Source organism: Ailuropoda melanoleuca, chromosome 6 (genome assembly GCF_002007445.2).
Source record: "Ailuropoda melanoleuca isolate Jingjing chromosome 6, ASM200744v2, whole genome shotgun sequence".
Taxonomy (NCBI): Eukaryota; Metazoa; Chordata; class Mammalia; order Carnivora; family Ursidae; genus Ailuropoda; species Ailuropoda melanoleuca.
This window is the reverse complement of record NC_048223.1, coordinates 104,323,504-104,347,374: the sequence shown is the minus strand read 5'-3', so window position 1 is coordinate 104,347,374 and position 23,871 is coordinate 104,323,504. Positions and strand designations below refer to the sequence as shown.

At 40.1% G+C, this 23,871-nt stretch overlaps 3 protein-coding genes across 6 annotated transcripts in view; 1 reads left to right on the top strand and 2 right to left on the bottom strand.

Annotated features, from left to right (window-relative positions):
- Window positions 1-3,545, bottom strand: part of PDCD11 (programmed cell death 11) — a 41,056-nt gene extending 37,511 nt beyond the window's left edge. Inside the window, exons 1-4 of one of the 4 annotated variants that reach the window (XM_019809461.2) lie at window positions 3,416-3,520; window positions 2,672-2,725; window positions 1,484-1,596; window positions 87-218 (exon numbers count right to left, since the gene is read on the bottom strand). In XM_019809461.2, the coding sequence (XP_019665020.1) occupies window positions 87-218; window positions 1,484-1,576 (225 nt within the window). In that variant the 5' untranslated portion in view covers window positions 1,577-1,596; window positions 2,672-2,725; window positions 3,416-3,520. Of the gene's footprint in view, window positions 1-86; window positions 219-1,483; window positions 1,597-2,671; window positions 2,726-3,315 lie in introns of all 4 variants that reach the window. The other 3 variants (XM_034663211.1, XM_011236348.3, XM_019809467.2) reach the window with 3 other exon arrangements.
- Window positions 3,546-3,609: 64 nt separating this feature from the next.
- Window positions 3,610-9,468, top strand: ATP5MD (ATP synthase membrane subunit DAPIT). The gene is made up of 4 exons (XM_002913898.4): window positions 3,610-3,754; window positions 7,739-7,834; window positions 7,923-8,015; window positions 9,365-9,468. The coding sequence occupies exons 2-3, from the start codon at window positions 7,748-7,750 to the stop codon at window positions 8,010-8,012; spliced, it is 177 nt and encodes a 58-aa protein (XP_002913944.1). The 5' UTR covers window positions 3,610-3,754; window positions 7,739-7,747; the 3' UTR covers window positions 8,013-8,015; window positions 9,365-9,468.
- TAF5 (TATA-box binding protein associated factor 5) lies at window positions 8,543-23,152 on the bottom strand. The gene is made up of 11 exons (XM_002913897.4): window positions 22,574-23,152; window positions 20,333-20,570; window positions 16,692-17,007; window positions 15,799-15,962; window positions 15,558-15,693; window positions 14,811-14,931; window positions 13,929-14,058; window positions 12,153-12,317; window positions 11,375-11,552; window positions 10,814-10,991; window positions 8,543-10,521 (listed from the first exon to the last, which is right to left on the bottom strand). Exons 1-11 carry the CDS (start codon window positions 23,133-23,135, stop codon window positions 10,304-10,306), a joined length of 2,406 nt encoding a protein of 801 aa, XP_002913943.2. The 5' UTR covers window positions 23,136-23,152; the 3' UTR covers window positions 8,543-10,303.
- Between the last annotated feature and the right edge of the window lie 719 nt (window positions 23,153-23,871).

The following is a 23,871-nucleotide window of genomic DNA, read 5'->3' as shown; positions in this document are numbered from 1 at the left end:
TGAAGGAAAAAAGAAAGAGGGAAGAACATATACAAACTTAAGCAACCGAGATAGTTTGTTTAGAACAAAATCAAACTGCAACAAACCTCAATACTAAGGATTTCAAACTTCTCTCTTATAGACTTGCTGCTTTCTCTCTTCTCGATTTTCAACTTTTTTGTTTTTGCTGACCCTTTCTGGCTCTTTTTCCTTTTGGTGGATTCCTCTTCAGTAGAAATCTACAGGGGGGGGATAAAAGATCCAGAAGAATGAAGAGAAACAATCCTGGGCTTTCCCTTCAACTTCAGGTCACCTGTCACCTTGCTTTGTTACTCCTCCACTGCACCCCACTCCCAGTGTTCCTATAATTCCTGCTCCAATCCCATCTTTCCCATTCTGTCACCAACGCTCCCTTTGCCCAAGGTGGGAGCCCTCTTCATATTCTCAAAAGCCCTTTGCTCCTGTGTTCTTCTTCCCTTAACTGGGATGGACACTGGGGTCTCCAGTATGAGAAGCAATTTAGAACAGTGTATAAAAATGGAAGGTAGAGGGGCGCCTGGGTGGCACAGCGGTTAAGCGTCTGCCTTCGGCTCAGGGCGTGATCCCGGCGTTGTGGGATCGAGCCCCACATCAGGCTCTTTCGCTATGAGCCTGCTTCTTCCTCTCCCACTCCCCCTACTTGTGTTCCCTCTCTCGCTGGCTGCCTCTATCTCTGTCGAANAAATAAAAAAAATCTTTAAAAAAAAAAAAAAAAAAAGGAAGGTAGAGACGCGGAGACCTGAGTTAAACTCCCAACTCCACCATAACAAGCTGTGTGGTTTCAATTAAAACATGCAACCTCTCTCAGTCTCAGTTCCTCATCATGGAATGATGTTCTCTATTGCAGTTGGAAATACACATAAGGTCATACAATCAAATGTTAGTTCCTTACCCTCTAGCATTTGGAGCTTACTATAGGTGAAGATGGTGAATTTCAATGCAAATTCTGACCATTATACATGGCAAGGATCCCATTTAAAAACCAATCACCAACTGCTTTCTCTCCATCCTTTATTTTTAATTAAATGAAGTACGGTTAACACACAATGTTACATTAGTTTCAGGTGTACAACATAGTGATTTGACAACTCCACACATTATACTATGCTCACCACAGGTGTAGCTACTACCTGTCACCATACGATACCATTACAATACCACTGCCTATATTCCCCATGTTGTACCTTTCATGACTTATTCCATAACTTTTCTCTCCAGCCTTAACCAACATGGCACAAAGTTCCTAAGAATAAGGAATAACAGCACTGCAAACTCAAGTACTAAATGCCATGCTTCTAAAAATATAGCCTCATGGTAGTATGGACTCTCTAACAAGTTCAACTTACAAAAGTAGACTTTAAAAAGAAACAAATATGGAAAATACCACATTCTCAAACAAGGTTTATTCTTCACAAGGATACTAGAAAATGTTCTGTGAGTCTTATCAAACAAGCACACCACTTACATCAAATAAGTTGTCTTGTTCAACTGACTGCTGCAAAGCTTTCTTTGATTTGTGGGTCTTTCTCGTACCCCCTCGGGGGAAGCTTTCTTCCATGGTTGCTGTGTTTGAGTCTCCTAAAAAAAATGCAAAGAGTATCAGTAAGCTGTAGCTTTAGTATCAGATCTCCTAAAGGCTGTAATCAGTGGGCAAGAGATAGACCCTTCTATCACCAATGTGCTAGACAACATTCAGGACTAAGAAACAGATGGTTTGATGTTAGGCCCCAGATAACCCATAATTCATCTTTCCAAAGATCTCTGCTTCAAAACCACAAGTCCACACATTTTCCTCCAGGAAAAGAAATTATAGATTCAATTTAGTAAATATGGTAGAGTAACTATAGTTAAGTCAAGATACACAAATGAATATATAAGTCCCTATCTTCAAAGAACATGCACAATTTAGGAGCGGCTGGGTGGTTCAGTCAGTTAAGCATCTGATTCCTGCTCCTGGCTCAGGTCTTGACCTCAGGGTCATGAGTTCAAGCCCCATGTTGGGTTCCACGCTGGGCATGGAGCCTACTTAAAAAAAACGTTTTTAGGGGCGCCTGGGTGGCACAGCGGTTAAGCGTCTGCCTTCGGCTCAGGGCGTGATCCCGGCGTTACGGGATCGAGCCCCACGTCAGGCTCCTCTGCTGGGAGCCTGCTTCTTCCTCTCCCACTCCCCCTGCTTGTGTCCCCTCTCTCACTGACTGTCTCTATCTCTGTCAANAAAAAAAAAAAAAAAATTTTAAAAAAAAAAAAAAAAAAAAAACGTTTTTAGTTACAAAAATAAAAATAAAAAGAACATGCACAATTTTAAGAAAATAAAACAATTATGCAAATAACTTAAAATACAAATTGGGGCATATAGCTGGCTAAGTCGGAAGAGCATGCACCTCTTGATCTCAGGGTCGTTAAGTTCAAGCCCCACGTTGGGTATAGAGATTACTAAAAAAAATAAACTTTAAAAAAGTAAATAAAATACAAATCAAACTATAAACAAAGAAATAAGAAGTGATGAGCCTTCAGTAAAGAAGACAAGCTTCCTAAAGAAGATGTCTTTGAGCTGTTAAAAGATGAAAAAGATTTTGACAGGTGGAAAAGGAAAAGCAAAAGGAATGTGAGGAAAGGCACAGAAACAGTTAAAGCAAAATATTTCAATAATCACCAGCAATTTCTCAAAATACTGTCCAAGAAGTTGCTGTTTCCTCTCTTTGTTTAACTAGAACACAGGGAGAAAAAAAACAATTATCAGAGTTAAATTGTAGAAGACAGGGGGGCTTTTTTGTGAAAGTTTTTGAACTAGATATGAGTAGTTTAATGTTTACTTTGACAAGTCAGAGCCTTAAGTAAGGGAAAAAATGGAATAGCAATCAAGAAAAATATACTGCAGGCTATAAACCGGACAGACAGAACTGAAGGAAAGTAAACAGAGAAGTCAAATGCAGTACAGCAGAGAAACCATGCCAATGAGAACTAAGTCTAAGAACGGAAGATAGTAGAGATTGGTTCTGAGAGCCACTTGGAATAAGGATCTACAAAGGGCTGAGACTGTACAAAAGGTGAAGACCAGTGGAAGCCTTGGATCTGGAATCAGGAATAAGTGGGTGCATGCTTCCTAGAAATAGGAAAGAACAGAGAAGTCTAGTTTGCAGGAAATTTGACCCTTAATGTCATTTCAGACAAGGGGAAACTGAAGCTTCAAAGAGGCAATCCAGAGGCAAAGAAGGGACATAAGCAACTTCCCAGGGACAGAGTCTGATGCTACAGAGGCCAGCTTCTGTTCTGGTCGGGGGTGGCCGAGCCACTCACCCAGCACTGTAGGTGCATGGCAGGGACCCAGAGGACCTAGCCCTGGGACAGACATGGAAGCCACGAAGTTTCTTCCCTTCTCGCCTTTGTCCTCACTCACCAGCCCCGCGACGCCAGCACCTCTCTACTTCAGAGCCCGTACCACTGGAGTCACACACGAGGAGAGCAGCACACCCGCAAACCAACGATGCTATTCCGGAAGCGTGGGCGGGCCCAACACCCTATTTCCGTTACCATGCTGGGTCCTACTGGTCGGGGGGGAGGAGATTTAGAAACAGGAAGCGGAAGGGCGGGACTTCGAGCCGTAGCCAATCGACGCTGAAGGCTGAATCGCGATGGCCCGTTGAGCGCGTGCGGGGGAGGCGGCTTCTTCCGGCCGGCTGCGGGCTGTCTGCGTAAGTTGAAGGACACAACCAGCGGAACTGGTGCGTTTTGCAAGGTGGGTGTGTGGACGCGAACCTGGGTTTAGGCCTCGCGCCTCCGCTCTGCAGGGCTGGCATTAAAATCCCATCGTTCCTGGTCCAGGAACACCGCTAGGTCTTCGCTTTGGGGTGCGAGGACAGTGGAGAATGGAAAAGGAATTAGAGATAACGAGAGCCAGGGCGCGAGGGGTTGGACTGGGCTGGGAAGCCTCGGGGCGAGGCGGATAGGAGGTCCCAGAGGCTCCCATAGTTCCCAAAGGCCCTAAGATCGTATTTTACAGTAGAGAAAAAAAGAGGCCCGCCGCGAAGGGAGTCTCCCAAGGTCACCCAGCGACAGAATATTGAATGGAACTCGGGCTTCTCGCCAAATTAACCTCTTTTCCTCTGTACGCCCACAGTAGTTTATTTCCACTGCGCTGTGCTTAGGGAGCTGGCCAGCAAAGGCCGCCTTTAGCTGCGCCGCAGCCGTTGTCAAAGCGAGAGTGTGTGTGGCCCAGGCCCGCGGTAAGCGGGTTAGATTTCAGTCTGTGTCTGATCAGTGGGAAGGCCTTTCCTAAGAGATAGCCGGAACAGAGAGCTGTATACTCCTTGAGGTGTAAGAGGCTGCTTCTGGTACCCGCGTAGCGCTCGACTTTGTCTCCTTTTACCTCGTGATCTCACCATTCCAGGTAGATGTCCAGTCAGACAGAAAAGAGCAGTTTCAAGAAACTGAGAAAGTAGCGAGGACAATTGGTCACTTCGGGCCTTTTCTGAAATTCCCACTTCATAGGTGAAGAAAGACGTGGAAGGCTTAATGTTTAATAGCAGTGGGCCGGTTAATTAGAAACAAGAGCAAGACCCGGTGCTTAGACTTCCCCACGGGCTACCATTTAACCATTAGTGCAATTACTAGTGTTAGGTAATTTTTTCCTTGTTATGTCTAAGTTTTTTATGATTCAAAAGGGAATAAGATTTCAGTTTGAGTTATTCCGCGGAGGGTGCTCTAGCACAGGGGCTTCTGATCTTTGTCCAAAAGTAACCTGCAGTTTGCTGAAAGGTGCAGACCCCAGTGCTTGTAGGCTTTTCTCCCATTGTTTATTTAACCAGCAACATTTTACTCCCCATTCCTGCCTCCATCTCACCTTCACAAGAGTCTTGGAGACCCAGACTAAATTTCAGTTCCTGTACCATGCCCTTCCCTGCAGTCAGAATTAGTCCTCTGTGGAATATCACAGCCTTCCTCCCATATTGTGTAGAGAGAAGTTTAAAGCACTTTAATATTATTTCATAAGGACACCACATCCTCCTAAAAATTTTTTTTACACACAAGGTAGTGGGGTTATCAGTTAATAATTTGACTATGTTAAGCTCCTGTTTTATGTAAGGATTTTCCTAGAAACCCACTTAATACCGTAAGAATCCAAAAGTGTATCATAAAGATGAATGGTAGGGAAAGTATGCCTTTAGTAAGTCTAGTAAAATGAAACTGTTAACATAAAAGCTACATTATAAAGATAATGCAAATTTTCCTACTTGGGCTGGAAAGGCCACGCCCCGAGGAGGCCCGAGGAAGTTTGAATTTCCTTCATTGTTCCAAGAACCTTGAAACTGTTCAGAATTAAGGTCATTTGTCCAGATTTTCATTGCCAATTCTGTGCACGTGAATGCCTCTGAAGGCCTTTGAATGGTAAATAGGAGAGTGCCAGTTTCCATAGCAACGACTTCCTCACAGATCTCTCCCTCTTCCATTTCATCAAGAGCCAGCTGAGTCACTGCCACTGCCTACCAATCTCGACCGGACCTCGACCGGCTCGTCTATGTTGCCAATCGACTCGGCGTGGCGTCGGTCGTGGTAGATAGGCGGTCATACATACGAATTTTCAAGTGTTGTTCTGGTGACCTTTCAATGTGCCTTTGTTATTTTTTATTTTAACAAATATATGCGTGTGTAAAATATAGGTACTTATAACTCCAGAAAGCTTGCTGCATATTTTCCCAGAGTTCTTTTCTATATAATTACTAACAGAATTTGGTTTTCTTTTACTGCAGTGTCTTTCAAACTTTAGCTTACATCAGAAATGCCTAGAGGCCATATTAAAACAGATTACTGGGCCCCAGAGCTTTTGATTGAATAGGCCTGAGGTTGGGCCTGAGAATTTGCATTTCCAGCAAGTTTCCAGTGATGCTGTTGCTGCTGGTCTAGGAACCAGACTTTGAGGGGTGCCTGGATGGCTCAGTCGTTGGGCGTCTGCCTTCGGCTCAGGGCGTGATCAAGGAGTCCTGGGATCGAGCCCCACATCAGGCTCCTCCTCTGGGAGCCTGCTTCTTCCTCTCCCACTCCCCCTGCTTGTGTTCCCTCTCTTGCTGGCTGTCTCTCTCTGTCAAATAAATAAATAAAATGTTTAAAAAAAAAAAAAGGAACCAGACTTTGAGAACCATTTATGTGCTCTGTAATATAAGGTCCAGAAATAGAATTTTTTTCTCTTTATCACCACATAGGGACATTTCTCCATGTCAGTGCATAAGGATCTATGCACGTTGTATTTCCTCAAATGGAAACCATCATTTTATCAGTCTGCTGTATGTAGATGGACTTTTAGTTTTTCCAGTTTATTTCATAAATAGTATTTCAGTCACTATTCCTGAACCATATAACATGTTTCCACTTTGTGATAGCTCTATAAGGAAGGGTAAATTCCTGGGGAACAAATGAACCAGCTACATAAAAGGGTATACTAATTTTATAATTTGATAGGTATTGCAAAATTGCACTTTAGGAAAAGTTGTACCAGTTTATACTCAGGCAACAGAGGAAATGCTTATTTCCCCACATTCTTAGTGTTTATTTTTCCCAGTCTGATAGTCTGTTTGACTATTTGGGTCTCATTTAAATTCCTTTGATCACTTTTGTTTTCCCTTTTAGTTTTTGTCCTTTATATTTAACCTTTCCTAAGGTAATTAACATTTTGGTCCATGTTTTTTCCCAGGATTCTTGGTTTTACTATTTATATTTAGAACTTTTATCTATTTTGCTGTGAGGATTCCAGCTTTCTCACTACCTCCAATAGCTAGTATGTATCCTGGGGGTGGGGGTTAGGTGCTGAGCACACTGCAGCCCAGACAGTGGATATCCTGTCTCTGTAACTACTTGACAGACTTTGATAGTGGCTTTTGGTAGGCTGTCCATCTTTAAGAACTTGAACCAGCATGCTCTTATTAATTCTTTAAATTGTGGAAATAATCTTCCAGTTCTTATACACTGATGTGCATCCCTTTGGTTAAAATAATGCTAATTATTTTTAAATGGTAGTATGTATCAACTCCATTTAGTAAATGATATCTTCTCTTCCTTCCCTTGGAGGTCCTAAGTTATTTTATAAGAAAAATTGTGAAAGGGGTTGCAAGTTGAGCTATTTAGTTGGTGGTTACCCTTAGAAACTTTGAAATATATCACCAGCACCAACTTTCAACTGCTCGTAAAACTGATAGTCCACGCACAGTGTAACATGCTATAGCGAGAGCCAGGATCGAAAATATCAAGCAATATTGGATTAAAGGGGGGCTTAGAGACTACTGTATTCTCTTACTGTGCTAAGTGATTTGATGTATATGTTGGAATGTTATGCAGTAGCGACCAAGGTAAAATCTTCCTTCTGAAATTTTCTCTTATCAACAAGGCTTTTTCCACCATCTCTGCTACTTCTTTCTTGGGCAAGATGTAAAAAACAAACAAACAAAAAACCTCATAATACTTACGTGCAATGATTTTTCAGGTTTTTAAACTTAGGGGGAAAAAAAACAAAACACAACACAAGGGGTGTCTGGCTGGCTCAGTTGGTGGAGCATGTGACTCTTGATCTCCGGGTTGTGAGTTCAAGCCCCATGTTGGGTGTAGAGATTACTTAAAAAAATAAAATCTTTGAAACAAAAACAAAACAAAACTTAATTTTCTTTTAAATTACATCCAAACCAATTTATTGTTGCTTTCTTTTTTTTTTTTTTTTTTTTTTTTTTTTTTTAAGATTGAAATCATGGCAGGTCCAGAAACTGATGCCCAATTCCAGTTCACGGGTATAAAAAAATATTTCAACTCTTATACTCTCACAGGTAGAATGAATGTAAGTATTAATGATACATTTAAGCAGTTACGTTTTAGAATAATATAAGTGGCAAAAGCTCTTGTTTACTTTCTCCTTTCTTTTTCAGTGTGTACTGGCCACATATGGAGGCATTGCTTTAATGATCTTATACTTCAAGTTAAGGTCTAAAAAAACACCAGCTGTGAAAGCAACATAAACGGTAAGGAATTGACATTTAAGTTTATAACAGCCATTTTGTTGTTAGGGCTTTTTCCCCTCACTATAGAAGTAAATTGTCTTTGTGCAAAGTTACATATGAGAGGAAAATATTGTTCATATCCCGTTACCCTGACAATTTTTGTTAACATTTTGTTATGGCTCTTTTTTTATATTTTTTATTTGGTTTCTAGTGGCTATGAGTCATGTCTGTAATACTGTCTTATAACAAATATTTTCTCTATTATTTGAATGTATGAGTATTTATGGATATATGATTTTTATGTTTCCTATTAGGATTTGTTAAATATAAATAACATTGCATTGAACACTTTGAGCATGATGTGTTGTCTATGATTGTTTTAGGCTTAAGTGCTATCCCCAAGGGTTATGGGGCACCCAGTTTTAAGAAGGTGTCTCTTTTGCCCTAGCCAATGTTGAATAATCAGTTCCTGATCTTTGCTCATTTGATGAGTGAAAATGTCTCTTTTTGATGAAGTTATGCATTTTTTTCCATTTGCTTACCGTTTGTATTTTTCTTAACATTCCCTTTATGTTTTTCTCCTCTAACAACTGAGTCTTTCTCTTTGTGAACACCTTATTTCTCTTACATAAGCCCTTTATGTAATAATTATTAACCAAACTTTTAAAAACATTGCAAATATAGCTTATTTTTTGCTAGTTTCAAATTTTTATATATGCAATTTTATATTTTCCTTAAATTCACATAGATTTCATTTTCTTCTTATGGCACACCACAACCTCCATTTGCCCATGCTTACGTGAATAAATATTTGTTTTGGTGGTAGATGATGTGCAGAAAATCCAAAACCCAGATCTTTATCTACTGTAGCTCTCCACAGAAAATTTTTCCTCTGCTCTTAAAAGCTTTTCCAATCTCAAAACTATTAACTAAGCCTACATACCCCAGAATGCAGTGGTCCATGACTTATTCCTGACAAACAGGTAGTTTTTGCCCAGTTTCCTGTATTAGGTACCTCCCAGCTTTGGGGAGAGTGGTAGTATCCCCATTATAAAAATGGAGAAATTTTATCTCTGCTGTGTTTACTGCTGTTTAAAATGTTACTTTGTATACTAGACTTTTCCAGTAGCATACATTCAGGATTATACTGAATTGTTGGCAGCTCTTTTGTTAAAGGTGAAGTGTTAGGTTAAACTCTATCAATCTGAGAAACACCTTCATTTGGGGGTCGTTACTGACTCTGAGAATCTGATGAATTTGCATTCAATTTCAGGGGGTTCGTGGATAGTCCTATACTAGTAATTACTGAATGTCTTAAAAGTAGAGTTGAACACAATTGTGTTTAAACTATTTTTTTGCTTTGTTTATAGGATTTTAACCTGTACCTCATCTGTTAAGTTCCCATGCCTGGAGAAGCTGATGTCAACTCATCATGTGATACTCAATTTGTACAATAAATTATGAACCTGGAAAAGCTGGTTGTCTTTATTTACAAGATATCAAAAATATAAAAACTGTACAAAATGCAACGAAGGCAAAAAACTGGCAGTGACTTGGTCTAAATCTTTTTAGTTTCCCAAAGCAAGGCTCAGTACTGGAGGTAAGCAACTGAAATGTCTGTCTGACTTCAAGTGTACTAGGTTGTATGTAGCTATTTTAGCTGAAGTAGAACATGGAAGCTAAATTTCTTCACCTGGTTTATAGAGTGTTCTTGGTGCACTCAGAATCCAACAGGTACAAAATCAGATGTCAGTGGATGGTTGTACTTCATCTAGTTCTTAGAAAGAAATTGTAGTTCACCCTACCCAGTGACATACATTCCACTAATCATGGGCCAAGCAAAAATGTTAGTGGATCATTTAACATGGTACTTGAGTGCCATACAGTAACTACATTTTTACAGCAGAAACATACATGCTCATAGAATTCTTCAGCTAAAATTCAAGATGATATTATATTACTCAATTTGAATCTTGAAGCAGGATGAATTATTGAAGTCAATTGATTTTTTTCTAAACATAATAAATTAAAATAGCATTTGAACAGAAAATGCATAGTTTCCACACAATCCAAAGCACCATAAATGTCCCCTCCACAAACGTAATACCTCTTATTCAACTAACGGAAATTAGTTAAATGTGGTTGCTATAGAAACGTGGAACAGTCCTGTTCAGATTTTCCAAGCAGCATCCTTCCAGATCCATATAGACAAAACATTCTTTGTAGCTTAAATATTAATCACTGAGGTATTTGCTTTTAGTCTCCCTTTTTCAAACAGTAGCTTCCAAAAGGTCTTTAATACCGATGATTTATTGAGGACTATAAGCTCCTGCAGCTAGAACCAAGTTTCTTCGAGTAAAATGGAGGTGTACAACTGGCGTTGATTTGGTCATATATGTTCCCAACAATAACTCCTGTGAATTCTCAGGTAAATTTATATGCCCAGTGGCTGTAGTAAAGTCATCGGTCTCTAAATCCTCAAATGCTTTGACAGCATCCCACAACCGGACTGTATTATCCATTGAACCTAAGGGGAAGTCAAAGGAAACCATTTAGCAGCATCTACCATATTTAGATCTTGACATTTTGTCAGGTATACTTAATATATTTACTGTATGTTTCTGGTGAAAAAAAAATCTAAACTTGATTAATAAGCTCTTCCTTCTAAAGGACCATTTCAAGCAGTTTCACCTGAGAAGTCAACATGTAAGGGGATACCCTGGAATCATGGCTAAGAGAAGCAAAACCTAACAACAGTCAACACTGTTTCATTTTAACACCATTTACCCTTTATCACAAAGCCATTTCTAGTCATTTACCTGATGCCAAAATTTCACCATCTCTACTGAACCTAAGTGAACAGACTGTATCAGTGTGGCCTTTTAATTCTCCAACCATCAAACCATGTCCAATATCCCAAAGGAGTACTCTGCCATCCGTTGCTCCTGTAGCCAGGAATCTCCCATTGGGAGAAAACGTCAAGGAATGAATTGGTCCCTAGAAAAGAAGTCCAGGGAAAGAATCAAAAGTGGGTTAAAAATAGAAAGTAAAAGCTAGAATTTTAAAGCTTAGTGGGATGAATAGTTTCTTTAAAATGTGTTCCTGGTTAATTTTTATAATATATTTTTTTAAAAGATTTTATTTATTTATTTGACAGAGATAGAGACAGCCAGCGAGAGAGGGAACGCAAGCAGGGGGAGTGGGAGAGGAAGAAGCAGGCTCGCAGCGGAGGAGCCCGACGTGGGGCTCGATCCCATAACACCGGGATCACGCCCTGAGCCGAAGGCAGACGCTCAACCGCTGTGCCACCCAGGCGCCCCATATAATCTTTTTATCTCAAAAACAACCTTGTGTGCCATGATATTGAAGGTACAAAATACCTTGTGTCCAGTGAATATTCTTACACAGTTCCCATTCAGGACATCCCAGAGCCGCACAGTTCTGTCTGCAGAGCCCGTAGCAACATAATTAGAATTTGGATGGAATCTGGTACAATTCACATCAGCAAGATGCCCAGCAAATATTCTTAAAGGCTGATAGTGGTCTGTAGCCCATAGCCTTTTAAAAAATGCATTGAAAGGGGAAAAAATGGTAATAGTTAACTGCCAAAAGTCTAAAATAAATACAGAAACACCCACGTGAAACGTTAGCTCCAAATAGGTACCCCCTTCACTGGCTACCTGAGGGAAAGAAAATGGAATGACTGAGATGAAATAACATTCTTAAGGAAAACTAAGTTTGATCTAGTACAAAAAATTTTTAATTCTCTAGTTCTCTGTATGCACCCCCCTTTCCTACCCCAATTCCTAGTCTAACCCATAGAAAAGTATTTTTCACTAGTTTTGGCCACCACAAAATTAGTTTCTAACCTTAGTTTACCTCATCCTGAACTTTGAAGATCACAAGAAAACACTAGCAGTGCTCATAGTGGGAGGGGCTGGGAGCATGTTAAATAGCTTGAGGAGAAAAAAAGGACTCTTGATATGGACATAATTGCAGACATAGTAATACTCCCCAAATTCATTTTCAAACAAGGAGCTATAAATGCTGACATTCTCAAAAAGTTGATCCCAAATAATAGAAGTGAAAATGAGTTTGGAGCTTGTAATTCCCGAAAAAGAAACCATTCTGCCAGTCATAAGATCACAATATTCTTACCGAGCTACTCGATCGTGGCCCCCTGACACAAAGTAATATCCATATGGAGAAAACTGTGTGTCCCATACTGGGTAGTTGTGTCCTTTATATCCCACCAAGCAAGTAAAAGTTTGAAGACTCCACAATCTAACAGTTCCATCTTCTGAAGAGGAAAGCAAGTAGTTCCTGAGAGAAGAGAAGGTAATATATTTCATTCCCAGAATAACTTAGTTACCTGTCCAGTTTCTCTGTACATTTGAGTATGTTAAATATAGCTAACTTGAGATGCTACAGATTTTACTTTATACATGAAATTCACAGTAGATAACAAAAGTTGAAAAGTACTAACCAAACTAATGTTAGCTCTAACACCACATCTACTAAAGCTAAATATTAAGTTAATGTAATGAATCACTGAGGTTAGTTAGTTTTTGTTTTTTTGAGGTTAGTTTTTCTTTTTTTTTTTTTTTTTAAGATTTTATCTATTTACTTGACAGAGGAAGCATACAAGCAGGGGGAGAGGCAGGCTCCCCAGTGAGCAATGAGCCCAATATGGGATCGATCCCAGGACCCTATGATCATGATGTGAACCGACTAAGCCACCCAGGCGCCCTGAGGTCAGATAATTTTTTAAAGTACATTGGAAAGGGGCGCCTGGGTGATGCAGTCCTTAAGCGTCTGCCTTCGGCTCAGGGTGTGATCCCGGCATTCTGGGATCAAGCCCCACATCAGGCTCCTACTAGGAGCCTGCTTCTTCCTCTCCCACTCCCCCTGCTTGTGTTCCCTCTCTCACTGGCTGTCTCTCTCTGTCAAATCAATAAATAAAATCTTTTAAAAAAAATAAAGTACATTGGAAAAGTCATACTTCTTATAAAAAATTATACCAAAGGGTACCAACAAAAAGTTGGTCAAAAAGGTCAATTGAGGAAAGCTAAGAAATCTGATACATCACTCAAAACTCAACAATTTTTTACTTTAAAATGGAAATGTTCTTTTCCTCTCTGATTTGAATAAGCATTTAAAAGGAAATGTCTTTTTGACCAAAAAAACCAAAAACAAAAAAACACTAAAGATATGTAAGTAATACTTTACCTTCTTCACAGATAAACACAAAAGCTGAACCACTTAAACTACCATGGTTTTCACTGAAATTTGAGGTTTCCCTCAAGTAAAAATGTACCATCTGGCTAAACCCTATCAAAGTTTCACTCTCAAGACTTCATAAAGATGAAAATGTTGATGGACTGAAAGCTATTACCCAAATAAGATACAAATGGTTATTATGAATATAAAATTCCCTCCCATTTCTACAGAATGTTAGAGATCATGAAAAATAAGCAAATACCTATTTGTGGGTTTCAAATTCCCTTTTCAGTATCCTCTTAGTTCTTTTGATTATACAAAATCTTCAACTGACAGCTAACATGCTTTTAATATCAGGAATCTGTTTGGAATTTGGAGATGATGGAATAGAGCAGTAGCCACAAACCCAAGGCAGGAACCCAAAGAACCAATTCAGCCCCTATCAGGGTTACACAAAAACTAAAGCTAATTTTTAAAACCAACAAACCCTGAAGCTGTGCATCTTGATTCTATAAATTTGGGTATATATTAAGTTGCTATCTTGTACACCTGTACCCCAAGATGAATTTAGCAAATGGCAAGATTCTAAAAGATAGTGCATAAGAGGCATCCATGAGATTTTTCTAACAGAATTTTTCCCAACATGTTTCCAGCAGTTAACTTATATATAAATAATCTCAATATAATGCAGAAGTATTTTTCATTGTATGTTACCTATCCGGACTGAAGCTGGCTCCATAGACAGGCCCACTGTGACCATACAAAATCTTCAACTCGCTTGCTGTTTTCTCATCCATTATTCTTTCTAAGACATCATCTGATTCTTTGTCTATGAGGCTAAGATCTAAAATGGTCCAAAAATATTGATTTTTTAAAAATACATTCATTTTTTTAAAAAGTACATTCATTAGAATATTTGAAGGCAATCACATCATGGTTCAGGAGAACAACTAACGTTTGAACAGTCCTCCCACATACCACCCACAGTGCTGATGCTTCTAACCATCCCAGTGTACGGAATAGGAAACAGGTTCAGGATAGTAACAATTTGCCAGAGTGCACACAGCTGCTCAGTGTCAGAACTACGATTAAAGCTCAAAGTAACCCACTATATCATAATGTTTGACACAAACGAAAACTATGGAAATATTTAAATTTTTTTTGAAAATATATTACCTTGTTTAATAAATACATTTAGCAAGAAACTTTCTTTGAAGTGAAATCCTAAAACTAGTTCTTTTTAAGCTATTTTTAGAGCTAAAACAAAGTATTCTCCCACTATTTACTTTAAAGGCATTTTTTAAATTCACAGGCAAACGGTCATAAAATTAGATGTTTAACCTTATGGAGTTTTCTAGCCCAATCTCCTCATTCTACAGATGAGAAAACTTAGGCCCAGAAAAGTTAAACCAGTCTAGCACCCCAGGCTCCTGATTGCCATGCCAATGCACTTTTCACTTGGGAATGTCATCATTTTGAGTTAAAGTAAAATCAAGTGAAATTCTGCTGAGATCACAATCTCTTATGGTTCTCCATGGAACCCAGATTGGTGTAAACTAAGGGCAAGCTCACACCCTCACAGGTCATTTCAGTTACCTGCTGCTTGTTTAACACTACGAAGCTTTTTAGGTGTCACAGACCACACTCTAACAGTTGAATCTGCAAAACCTCCAGCAATCAAACTAGAATCATCAGTGACATCCACTGCAGTAAGGCCCTGCCAATAAAAAAATAAAAACTTTGTACTACACAATATGGTCTTAGGGAAAAAATTACATCTTAGAAATTAAATAAGGATAACTCTTTTTCTCATAGGAAAGATTTCATTCTCCTATGAAACCCACTGTTGGAAAGTATTTGAGAACACGTCATCATTCACCCCTTTTGCCCTCCAAATTTAAAGCACATGATATGAAGAAAATGTTAATCATTTTTGTACTTTAGTAAATATATCCTAAGCAGCTTATTACAATCCATAAAGACATACAGAATCCTTAATAAAAAGTATTAAGCTTATATAAGTACTTAAGCCAAGTTCAATAGAGATAAACTACAGTTTCCTCCTCCTCAAAGGCTAGCAGAATTCTGATCAGTAAACCAAAGGACACACATAAGCAACACTGAGGCACCTGCAAGTTGCTAAAGGTCTTTTCGACATTGCCTTCTATCTATTCCAAGCAGCGTCCAATTATCCTTTCCTAACTTCTGTCTTTAAGCTATATTTACATCAAGAGTTTAAAAAAAGAGAACTCCACCTCAGTTAACACATCTAAATTTCTTTTAGTGGTAAGTCACCATTTTACAAGACTCTCCAGGCAAAAATTGCACAATTATCTTACCAACCTGGTAAGCATTGAGGAATGTATAGAAACAAATGGAGGGTAAACAGTCTGGCCCAAGGCGTACTCGTTTGGTGGTTTCTTTCATATTCATTATCTTATCCAACTTATCTGAATCTTTCAACTCTGGGAGAGGGATTCTGTGAAAGAAAAACAGACTGAAAATCACTCTATTAAAAAACTGAATTCTCTATAATAACAGTTCATCTTAAACCTCCACACATGTTCCTCTATTTTTTCCTCACCTGTTTTGAGGTGGAGCATTGGGATCTTGTTTTTTGCTTTTGGATCCAATGCTATCCTTTTTAGGCTTCTTCTTTTTAGGTTTTCCCTCTTCATTTTCTCCTTCTTCATCTTCATCATCCAAAGGCACCTCAATTTCTGGCTCTTTTAATAAACCAAAAAATACCTACAAGTCAAAAGAGCCAACATTTTCAAAATTAATATTTCATTCATCGATACATCATTTTCATATCTTGATAGGATGAATCACAATTACAATACAGTAATTTATACCGGGAAGCAGATTCTGTGCTTGTCTACCCAATAGCCAATCTCCCCTTCTTCCTTACTAACAGAACCCTGATTTTGTTGGAGCAGCAATATGTTCAGTTAAATCACTTCTGTTCCCAGACTCCCTTGCAGCTAGGAATAGCCATATAATGCCATTCTGGCCAACAGATGTACCCACAGATATACTGGGTAGGGTTTTAGGAAAAAAATACTGATTTCCTGATAGAGAGATTTAGCAGGGATATGCCTTTTGTCCTCCCCCTTCTGCCTGTGAGCACAAAGAAGAAAGCCACATTCTATAGATGATGGAGGAGAAACTAGAAGGAGCCAAGCTCCTTGATGGCATTGTGGAGCTCTTATGCCAGAGCAAGAGGGCTTTCCTCTGCAATTCATCATATGTACGCAAAATCCCTTATTTGTTTCAGCCACTGTAATCAGGGTTCTGTTAAATGCAACCATTCCCAAATTCTCACTAATTTACACATCATCCTTAGAACATGAAACTTAGTATACAGGGTACAGTTATTCCCAAACTAGCTATAAGAAAAATGTGTAAATTATGTAGATGGAAATGCTACAGTTTTTCATAATCTGCATTATATAGTTCTTAGGTTTATTCCCATACCTTTGATTTGTTTGCCTCTCGTTTAGCCTCTCCTGCCAAACTTCCCACCATCGCATCTATCTGCTGCTTACTACGCGGCATCCCATCAAAGATGTCAATGTAGAGGTGCTCCTGAACTATGTTCCATATCTGATTGTTCTGTTTCTCCTGAAGATGCCTCTTCAAGAGTTGGTACGAGTCACGGGAAATACGCAGAACAAATTTACTTGTTCGAAAATCCAACATGGTCTCATTCCCTTTCATGTGTTCCTTTTTGGTAAGACTAGATAATACTCGTAGGTCATCCTGGTAATAACATTCCTGATCTCCATGGAACCTGTTTCAGTGATTTTAAAAAGTCATTTTTCAATGTAATCATTAAGGGATCTGCTCTCCCCCATATATTTATAAACATCCCAGAATATTTTCAACGTAGCAGTCTGAATAATCCTGGACTAAGCTACAGGATCAGAAGTAACTCATTTCAGAAGTAAATCATTTCAAAATGATTACAATTCAGTTTCTGAATTCATCCTGAAATTTAAAAATTTAATTCCCTAATGAAATGTATCATTAACATTAAAGAGAATTTGAAGTAAATACCATAAGTGAATGAAAGATATCCACCACTGGTAGACATTTGAATTAGAATTTCTGCTTTACTGAATTTTATGTTCTCTCAAAACCCACTTTTAAAAACTTTATTATGGAAAGTTTCAAACATATACAAAAGTAGAAACTAGTATAATTAACTCAATGACCCTATCACCCAGCCTCTTAACAATAATCAATACATGGCATTCTCATAAAACCCATTTTCAATGACTTCTTATACTTTTAATACCAGACATTTATTAAACATCAGTATGATAATATGACTAAAGGACAAACAAATATTGATACCAAAGAATGAACACTTCCATTTACTCACCATTACCAAAGGTAATTAAGTAAAGCTTTCAGCCTTGGTGACAATTTGTAAATTTACATGTACTTTTGTTTCTATAAATCTTAATTTTCCTGATAAAGTAAAATTAAAGATCACATATTTGGCACTAACTAAGAGCAGCAAACAATGCAAAAACATTTAGAAAACAAAGACTAAACATAAGATATTAGGGCTCTAGCTCTGATACACAGCCAATAGATGCCTAAACTCTTACCCATGTTACCCTTTTGTGATTCACCAAGACATGAACTAAGGGTTTCTGTCCAAGAGTTCAATAAAATTAGAAATCTCAGCCTCTTGGCGTTCAGATCAGTCACTGCCCAAAACCTCATCTGAGCATGGTGTCTTGGCAAGGTCTGAGATTGTCCATAACAAGACTGTCCATAACAGAGGCCCCCAGGATATTCTAGCTTCCTATGTGAGGAGATGGCTATCCCATGAGACTGGGAGAGAAAGAGGTTTTTTGATGACAATACTGGAAGAAAAATCAGGTTAGAGTAGAAGTTCCGTCATCAGCCTTTGCTAATTTTTTCAAAAATGCTGAGCTACAGAACATTTGCTTTATACACCTTCTATTAGGCATCATACAATAATGAATGGACATAATGGCATAGAAGCTAAGTGTCCCAAGTTCTATTATTCCTGTATTACCACTAGTGTGTTATCTGACAAATGCTGGCTTTGGGGTCTATTGCTTGTACTAAAAGGTTCTCATTCAAACTGTTAAGTACTGATTTCTTTTTAACCACTCCTTTCTTTGGCTTCTATAACTCAATACCTTCCTGGTTTTCTTCCTACTTCTCTGGCCTCTCCTTGCATACCTCTTCTACTTGGCCATCTCTTCTACTCTTTTTCTATCTCTTCTACTCCAAATATTGGAGTTCCTCAAGATCCAGGTCTAGCCCTCTCATTGACTTATTTCATAACCCCCACCCCCACCCCAGACAATCTCATCCATACCCATCAATATTACACACAACTCCAATTTACGGCTCCAGTCCCTACATCTCTTTGGAGCTCCAGAGCCTTATACATCATTCACCTATCAACTTGGTATCTCTTAAATGAGTCAAAGGCATATTCAAATCTGAAGTCAGGATTACTACACAACCTGACAAACCAGGTCCTCTTCCAGGGTTTTCTATCTTAGTGAAGGGCACTCCCCCATCCAGATGGGGGAGCCAGAAATCTAGGGGTTACCAATAATACCTTCATCTCCTTCACCTCCACATCCAATCCATCACCAACTGCCTCACCAATATGTCTACTTACCTTCACAAACACTACTGCACCCTAGTCCAGTGTTCTTCAACAGAACACTTTGGGGCAGAACAATTCTTTGCTAAGTGAGACTATTGGCACATATTATAACATTTGGCATCCCTAAGCCACCTGCTCTTTCCCACCCTAGTCATTATGACAACCAAAACACCTCTACACATTTTCAAATGGCCCAGGGGAAGCAGGAATAATATTATCCCCAGCTGAGGAACCACTACCATAACCTCCCAAACCGGTCACTCTAAAGTCACTCTGTTTCCCCCCAACACCATTTATTTTCCCGACTGCATAAAGGTCCTTTCAAAATGCAAATCGGGGTGCCTGGCTCCTCAGATGGTAGAGCATACAACTCTTGATCTCAGGGTTGTGAGTTCCAGCCCCACGCTGGGTGAAGAGATTTAAAAAAAAAAATAAAATAAAATAAATGCAAATCTAATAATGACATAATCCTTCAATGACTTCTGTAGCAGAGACACCCCACTGTCCCCAAACATCCATTTTTTTCTTTCTTCCTCCACAACAGAATACCTGAATATTAGCTGAGCACATAAACACCTAGGCAAAGGCCACACTTCCTACCTCCCCTGTAGGTAATTGTAGCCGTTGCCTAACAACATAAAAAAAAAAAAAAGAAGAGGTGTGTGCAACTTCGAAGAAGGATGTGTGCCCTCCCAGCTGACTCTAACACTGATGTGATTGCTCAGAGCCAAAGAGCCATCTGTGCCACCGGAGGAAGCTGCATGACAAGGATGGAAGAGCATCAAGATGGAGAGAGTCTAGGTCCCTGGTAATCACAGACTCCATACCAGTCCTGGACTGCCTAACCTTTATGAGAGAGAAATAAACTTTTATCATATTTAAGCCTCTATTGTTTGGGTTTTCAGTCACTCTCAGTCTAATCTAATCCTAACACAACTTCCTATTGCTCTGAGGATAAAAACAAAAATTAAACTTTTATTTATGCCATTATTGTTGGAGTTTTCAGTGAATCTCAGCCAAATCTAATACTACCCAATACAACACACTACTGCTCTCAGGATAAACAAAGACCCTCAACATGGCCCAAGAACCTGCCAGCTCCAGCCCAGCTTTGACCCCATACTCTGCTCCAGCCACATTGGCCTTCTTTCATCTCTGTACCTAGCATGATCCCTCCCACCAGAGGTGTCACACATGCTTTTCCCTCTTCTCTTTATTTGGTTAGCTCCTACCCAATCTTCAGATCTTACCTCAAGCATCACTTCCTCCAGGAACCTTCCCTGACTTGTCCAACTAGATCAAACTCCCTCTTTTTAGGTTCTCCTAGCATCAGGTACCTCTCCTTCATGAAATACTTTCTGAGTTACAATCTTACATTTATGTGGTTACAGATGGTTATATACATTATATATATGCGCTATATATATATATAATATATATAAAATTCACATACTTCTCAAAAAATGATTTTGCTTCATTCTCATGTTGATTGTAGACTAGTTCCAAGTACATGTGTACAAACAGAGGATAAAAGAGTTGGGATAACTCTGCCCGATGGCAGTCCAAGGAACATTCAATGAAGTGTTTCAGTCCACTATAGTATTCTTCATACATTGTGGGGTCTCCTTGCTGGTTGTAGGCTGACAGCACAGCACTGACATCCGGCTGGTCTTCTACAGCTACACTTCCAACTGTTTAAAAAATGAAGAACAACTTTCAAAAAATGACCTGATACATACCAAGTGACACAGGTTGTTTTGCTAAGGTCCAGAGGTAAACTGTTTCTCTGATGTTTGTCCCTCTCCTCTCAAAGTCTCTTCCCCAAAACAATCATACAATCTTTCAATGGGATTTTCACTTCATTTCAGTCACCTATCCAAAACTCCTTCAGTTTGCCTGTACCTTAAAATAAAATTTTCAGATCAGTAACAAAAAGGTTCACTATTTTTCCTGAAGCTACCTCAAAGACAAATTTCATCAAACACGATATGTGCAAATCAAACAACTATATTAATCTTCTCTCAAGGCTCAGTGTAAATGGCACCCACCACCACCAAGACATGCCCTGAAGTAACATTTCCAGCTCTCTGAGCTACCTAAGTATTTTGTAACTTTCCTGTAACACATCCTATACTGTAGGATATGTGTACATCTATCACTCCTTATAAAATGCAAGCATTTCAAGGGTGGGAAGGACAATCCTTACTTGTTTCCAAAAGATAGCTCAATTTATATGCTTAAAATAATTTTCATAAACATCATTCCAAGGCAGAAAACATGAGCATTTATTTGTAATACAGCAATACCAAACAATGATACACCTGTCAGTCTAATCAGAGTTTGACTGTTGGAAAATTTTAAGTTGCAATTATAATTGCTATGCTCTTCACTGCACAAATGTTTCAAGTTCTTTTGGTTACTCTGATGGCCTCTTTTCCTTCTTACTGGTTTCTGAATTACGATAGGTCAAGTTTCTGAAGAGATGAGAGATTACAGAAAAATTACCAACATAATTCATCCATCTTATAGTTCATTCACAAAGTTCAGCATTCAGAAAAGATTCCTCTCAATTACATTTTTGCACATTTCTATTTATGGGATACAATGCTACATACTGATACTTCACTTCTGGCAATGCTGCAAAGATTAGGTCTCATAAATATAGATTAATTTGGCTAGAGGCTCTGCACTAGATAACTTAATTCAATAAACATTTATTATCAGCTCAGGAACACCTTTGAGACCTCATATTGTTTATGAATTTCACTGCATGGACTTTGCAACTACAGTTGCTAGGAAAAGGCTGGTGAGGGAGGTCTCAAGTGTTAAGTGTTAGATGCTAGGCATAAACTTATCAGTACCTGCCATTTTATATATATGATATATGAGCCTCACAATAACCCATTTAAGGGGGGGGACCCTTAACCTCAGAAAGAATCAGCATCACAAAAGTAAAAGCAACAGAGGCAGAGTCTGAACCCAGGTCTGTCCAAAGCCTATTCCTAAATCAATGATTCTCAACCTTTGCCATACATCAATACCCCTTGGAAGCCTATATTCAAAAATGGAGATTCCTAGACTCCACCTCTACATGATCTGATTCTCTTAAGTCTGAAGTGACGCCCAGAAATCTGCATTCCCCAAAAGGTTTAACACTACCGATAGGTAACCTATATTTTGCGAAATACTGGCTACACTATGTTCCATCACTCCCTGGCTGTTTGGTCCAAAGCAAGTCCCTTGACCTTTCCGAGTCCGTTTTCTCATCTCTAAAATAGAGGTAATGTCTAGCTCACAGTGGAATTGTGAGAATTAGGAAATGTATTTTTAGTAATTACTTAAAGAAGCTAGTACAGAACTGTATAAATATTGTTAGTGTTAATGCAGACCTGCCAAGGCTCAAGAACCCAAAAAAGAAGAAAGGGACCAAAAGGCTGAAGGTCCCCGCCTCTCCGAGTCCACCCTCCCCAGACATCCCTCTGCTCAACAGCTCTCCTCAGCCTCTCACTGGAACTGACAGCTTGGAAGAGGGTTTGACTGCGCAGCCGGCGCACTAGAGAAAGGGGCGGGCATGTGGCCCTAGAGGCGGGCCCAGGAAATTCAAAACAAGCCCGCAGAGGTGCAGGCCTGCCAGCCTCTGCCTTCCCGGCTTGCTCCCTTTCGTGCCCTGCCTCCCCGGGACTCCGTGGCTCACCTTTCCCCGGAGCCGCAGGACCTGTCGCTAAGCCCGAGACGGCGGCGGCCCCCGAAGCGCCGGTGCCCGGAGGGTCAGGGGCCGCGGGGCCAGGGGCCGAGGCTGTGACCCGGCTGAGAAGCGCGCTAGCCGCCTCTGTACCGGTGCCGTCCGCCTCTCCCGGGGCTCCGGTGCCCGCCACTGCCTCCTCCAACAGCCGGGCCTCACGGCGCAGCGCCTCTTCGGCCTCGCGGAGGTTGCTCTGCCGCAGGAACTGCAGCACGGCCAGCAGAGTCTGTCGGTCGTGGGGAGCGCCAGCCTCCGGAGCAGCGGCGGGCACCGGGGCCGCCCCCGCCGGAGCAACGGCGGAGACAGCCGCCGAGGGTTTGGGGGTCCCACCATCCCCGCCGGCCGACGACGACGCCGCCGCAACGTTCCCGCCGCCGCCGTTGGGGCCGTTGTTGGTAGTGCCGCCGCCACCCTCGCCAGCGCCGTCCCCCGCCTGCGAAGGTATCAGCGTCGGCGGTACCTCCGGCTCTAACTTGACCGCCACCTCCGTCTGCTCCTCCGCCAGCGCCGCCATCTTGCGGCTGAGCCACCTCGCGCCGTCAAGCGTGATTGCGTTTTCGCCACATGGAGGGCGGGGAGGAGCCTTTTACGACAGCTTGGGAAGGCAATATACGGTAGTAGGAGGGGCGAGAGAGAAGGAGAAAAAGAATAGGAGCAAGAGCAACTTTCAAAAGTGAGTGACAGAAAGGTAGGAAGTGGGAGATGGCGACTGCCTGTAACATTTGACTGTAATAATTACCGTTTATTGAAGACCCGCTATTTTGGGGCACTGTGAGGGACATTCTACATTTTATGACCTCCTTTAATTCAACAGTCTTATAAAACAGTATTATCCTCTCTTTCCAGGTGGCTCAACCGAGACCTAAAGAGGTTAAACAACTTGCCAAAATCACGCAAGAAGAAAGTGAAAGTGAAAAATTCGAATCCAGGTCTCTAACTCAAAAGCATATCCCTTAGCCAGAAGGAGGCTTCTGAGATAGTGGTAATGTTTTATATTTTGATCTGGGTGGTGGTGACTTTTTTTTTTTTTTTTTTGCAGTTTTTACCTTCATAAAAATCAAGCTACACGCTTAAGTTTTGTGAATTTTACAGCATGTATTATTCAATAAAAAGTTTTTAAGTACCTAAATTTTGCCATTGTGAAATGCGTACATTCTGTATTCGTGCTATGTTATCCTTTATTACAGATAAACTGCGTATTAATTGTATATTTTTTTAAAAAGTATGTGCCATTTTGGAATACGTTTCAT

Excerpts from the sequence above, each read along its gene's own strand:
- ATP5MD (XM_002913898.4), top strand. The coding sequence starts at position 7,748 with ATGGCAGGTCCAGAAACTGATGCCCAATTCCAGTTCACGGGTATAAAA. Across the intron at positions 7,835-7,922 it reads CTCTCACAGGTAGAATGAAT|TGTGTACTGGCCACATATGG; the intron begins GTAAGTATTAAT and ends TTTCTTTTTCAG.
- TAF5 (XM_002913897.4), bottom strand. The coding sequence starts at position 23,135 with ATGGCGGCGCTGGCGGAGGAGCAGACGGAGGTGGCGGTCAAGTTAGAG. Across the intron at positions 20,571-22,573 it reads TCCTGCGGCTCCGGGGAAAG|TTGGAAGTGTAGCTGTAGAA; the intron begins GTGAGCCACGGA and ends TTTTTTAAACAG. Across the intron at positions 10,992-11,374 it reads GAATATTCACTGGACACAAG|GGACCAATTCATTCCTTGAC; the intron begins GTATTTTGTACC and ends CTTCTTTTCTAG.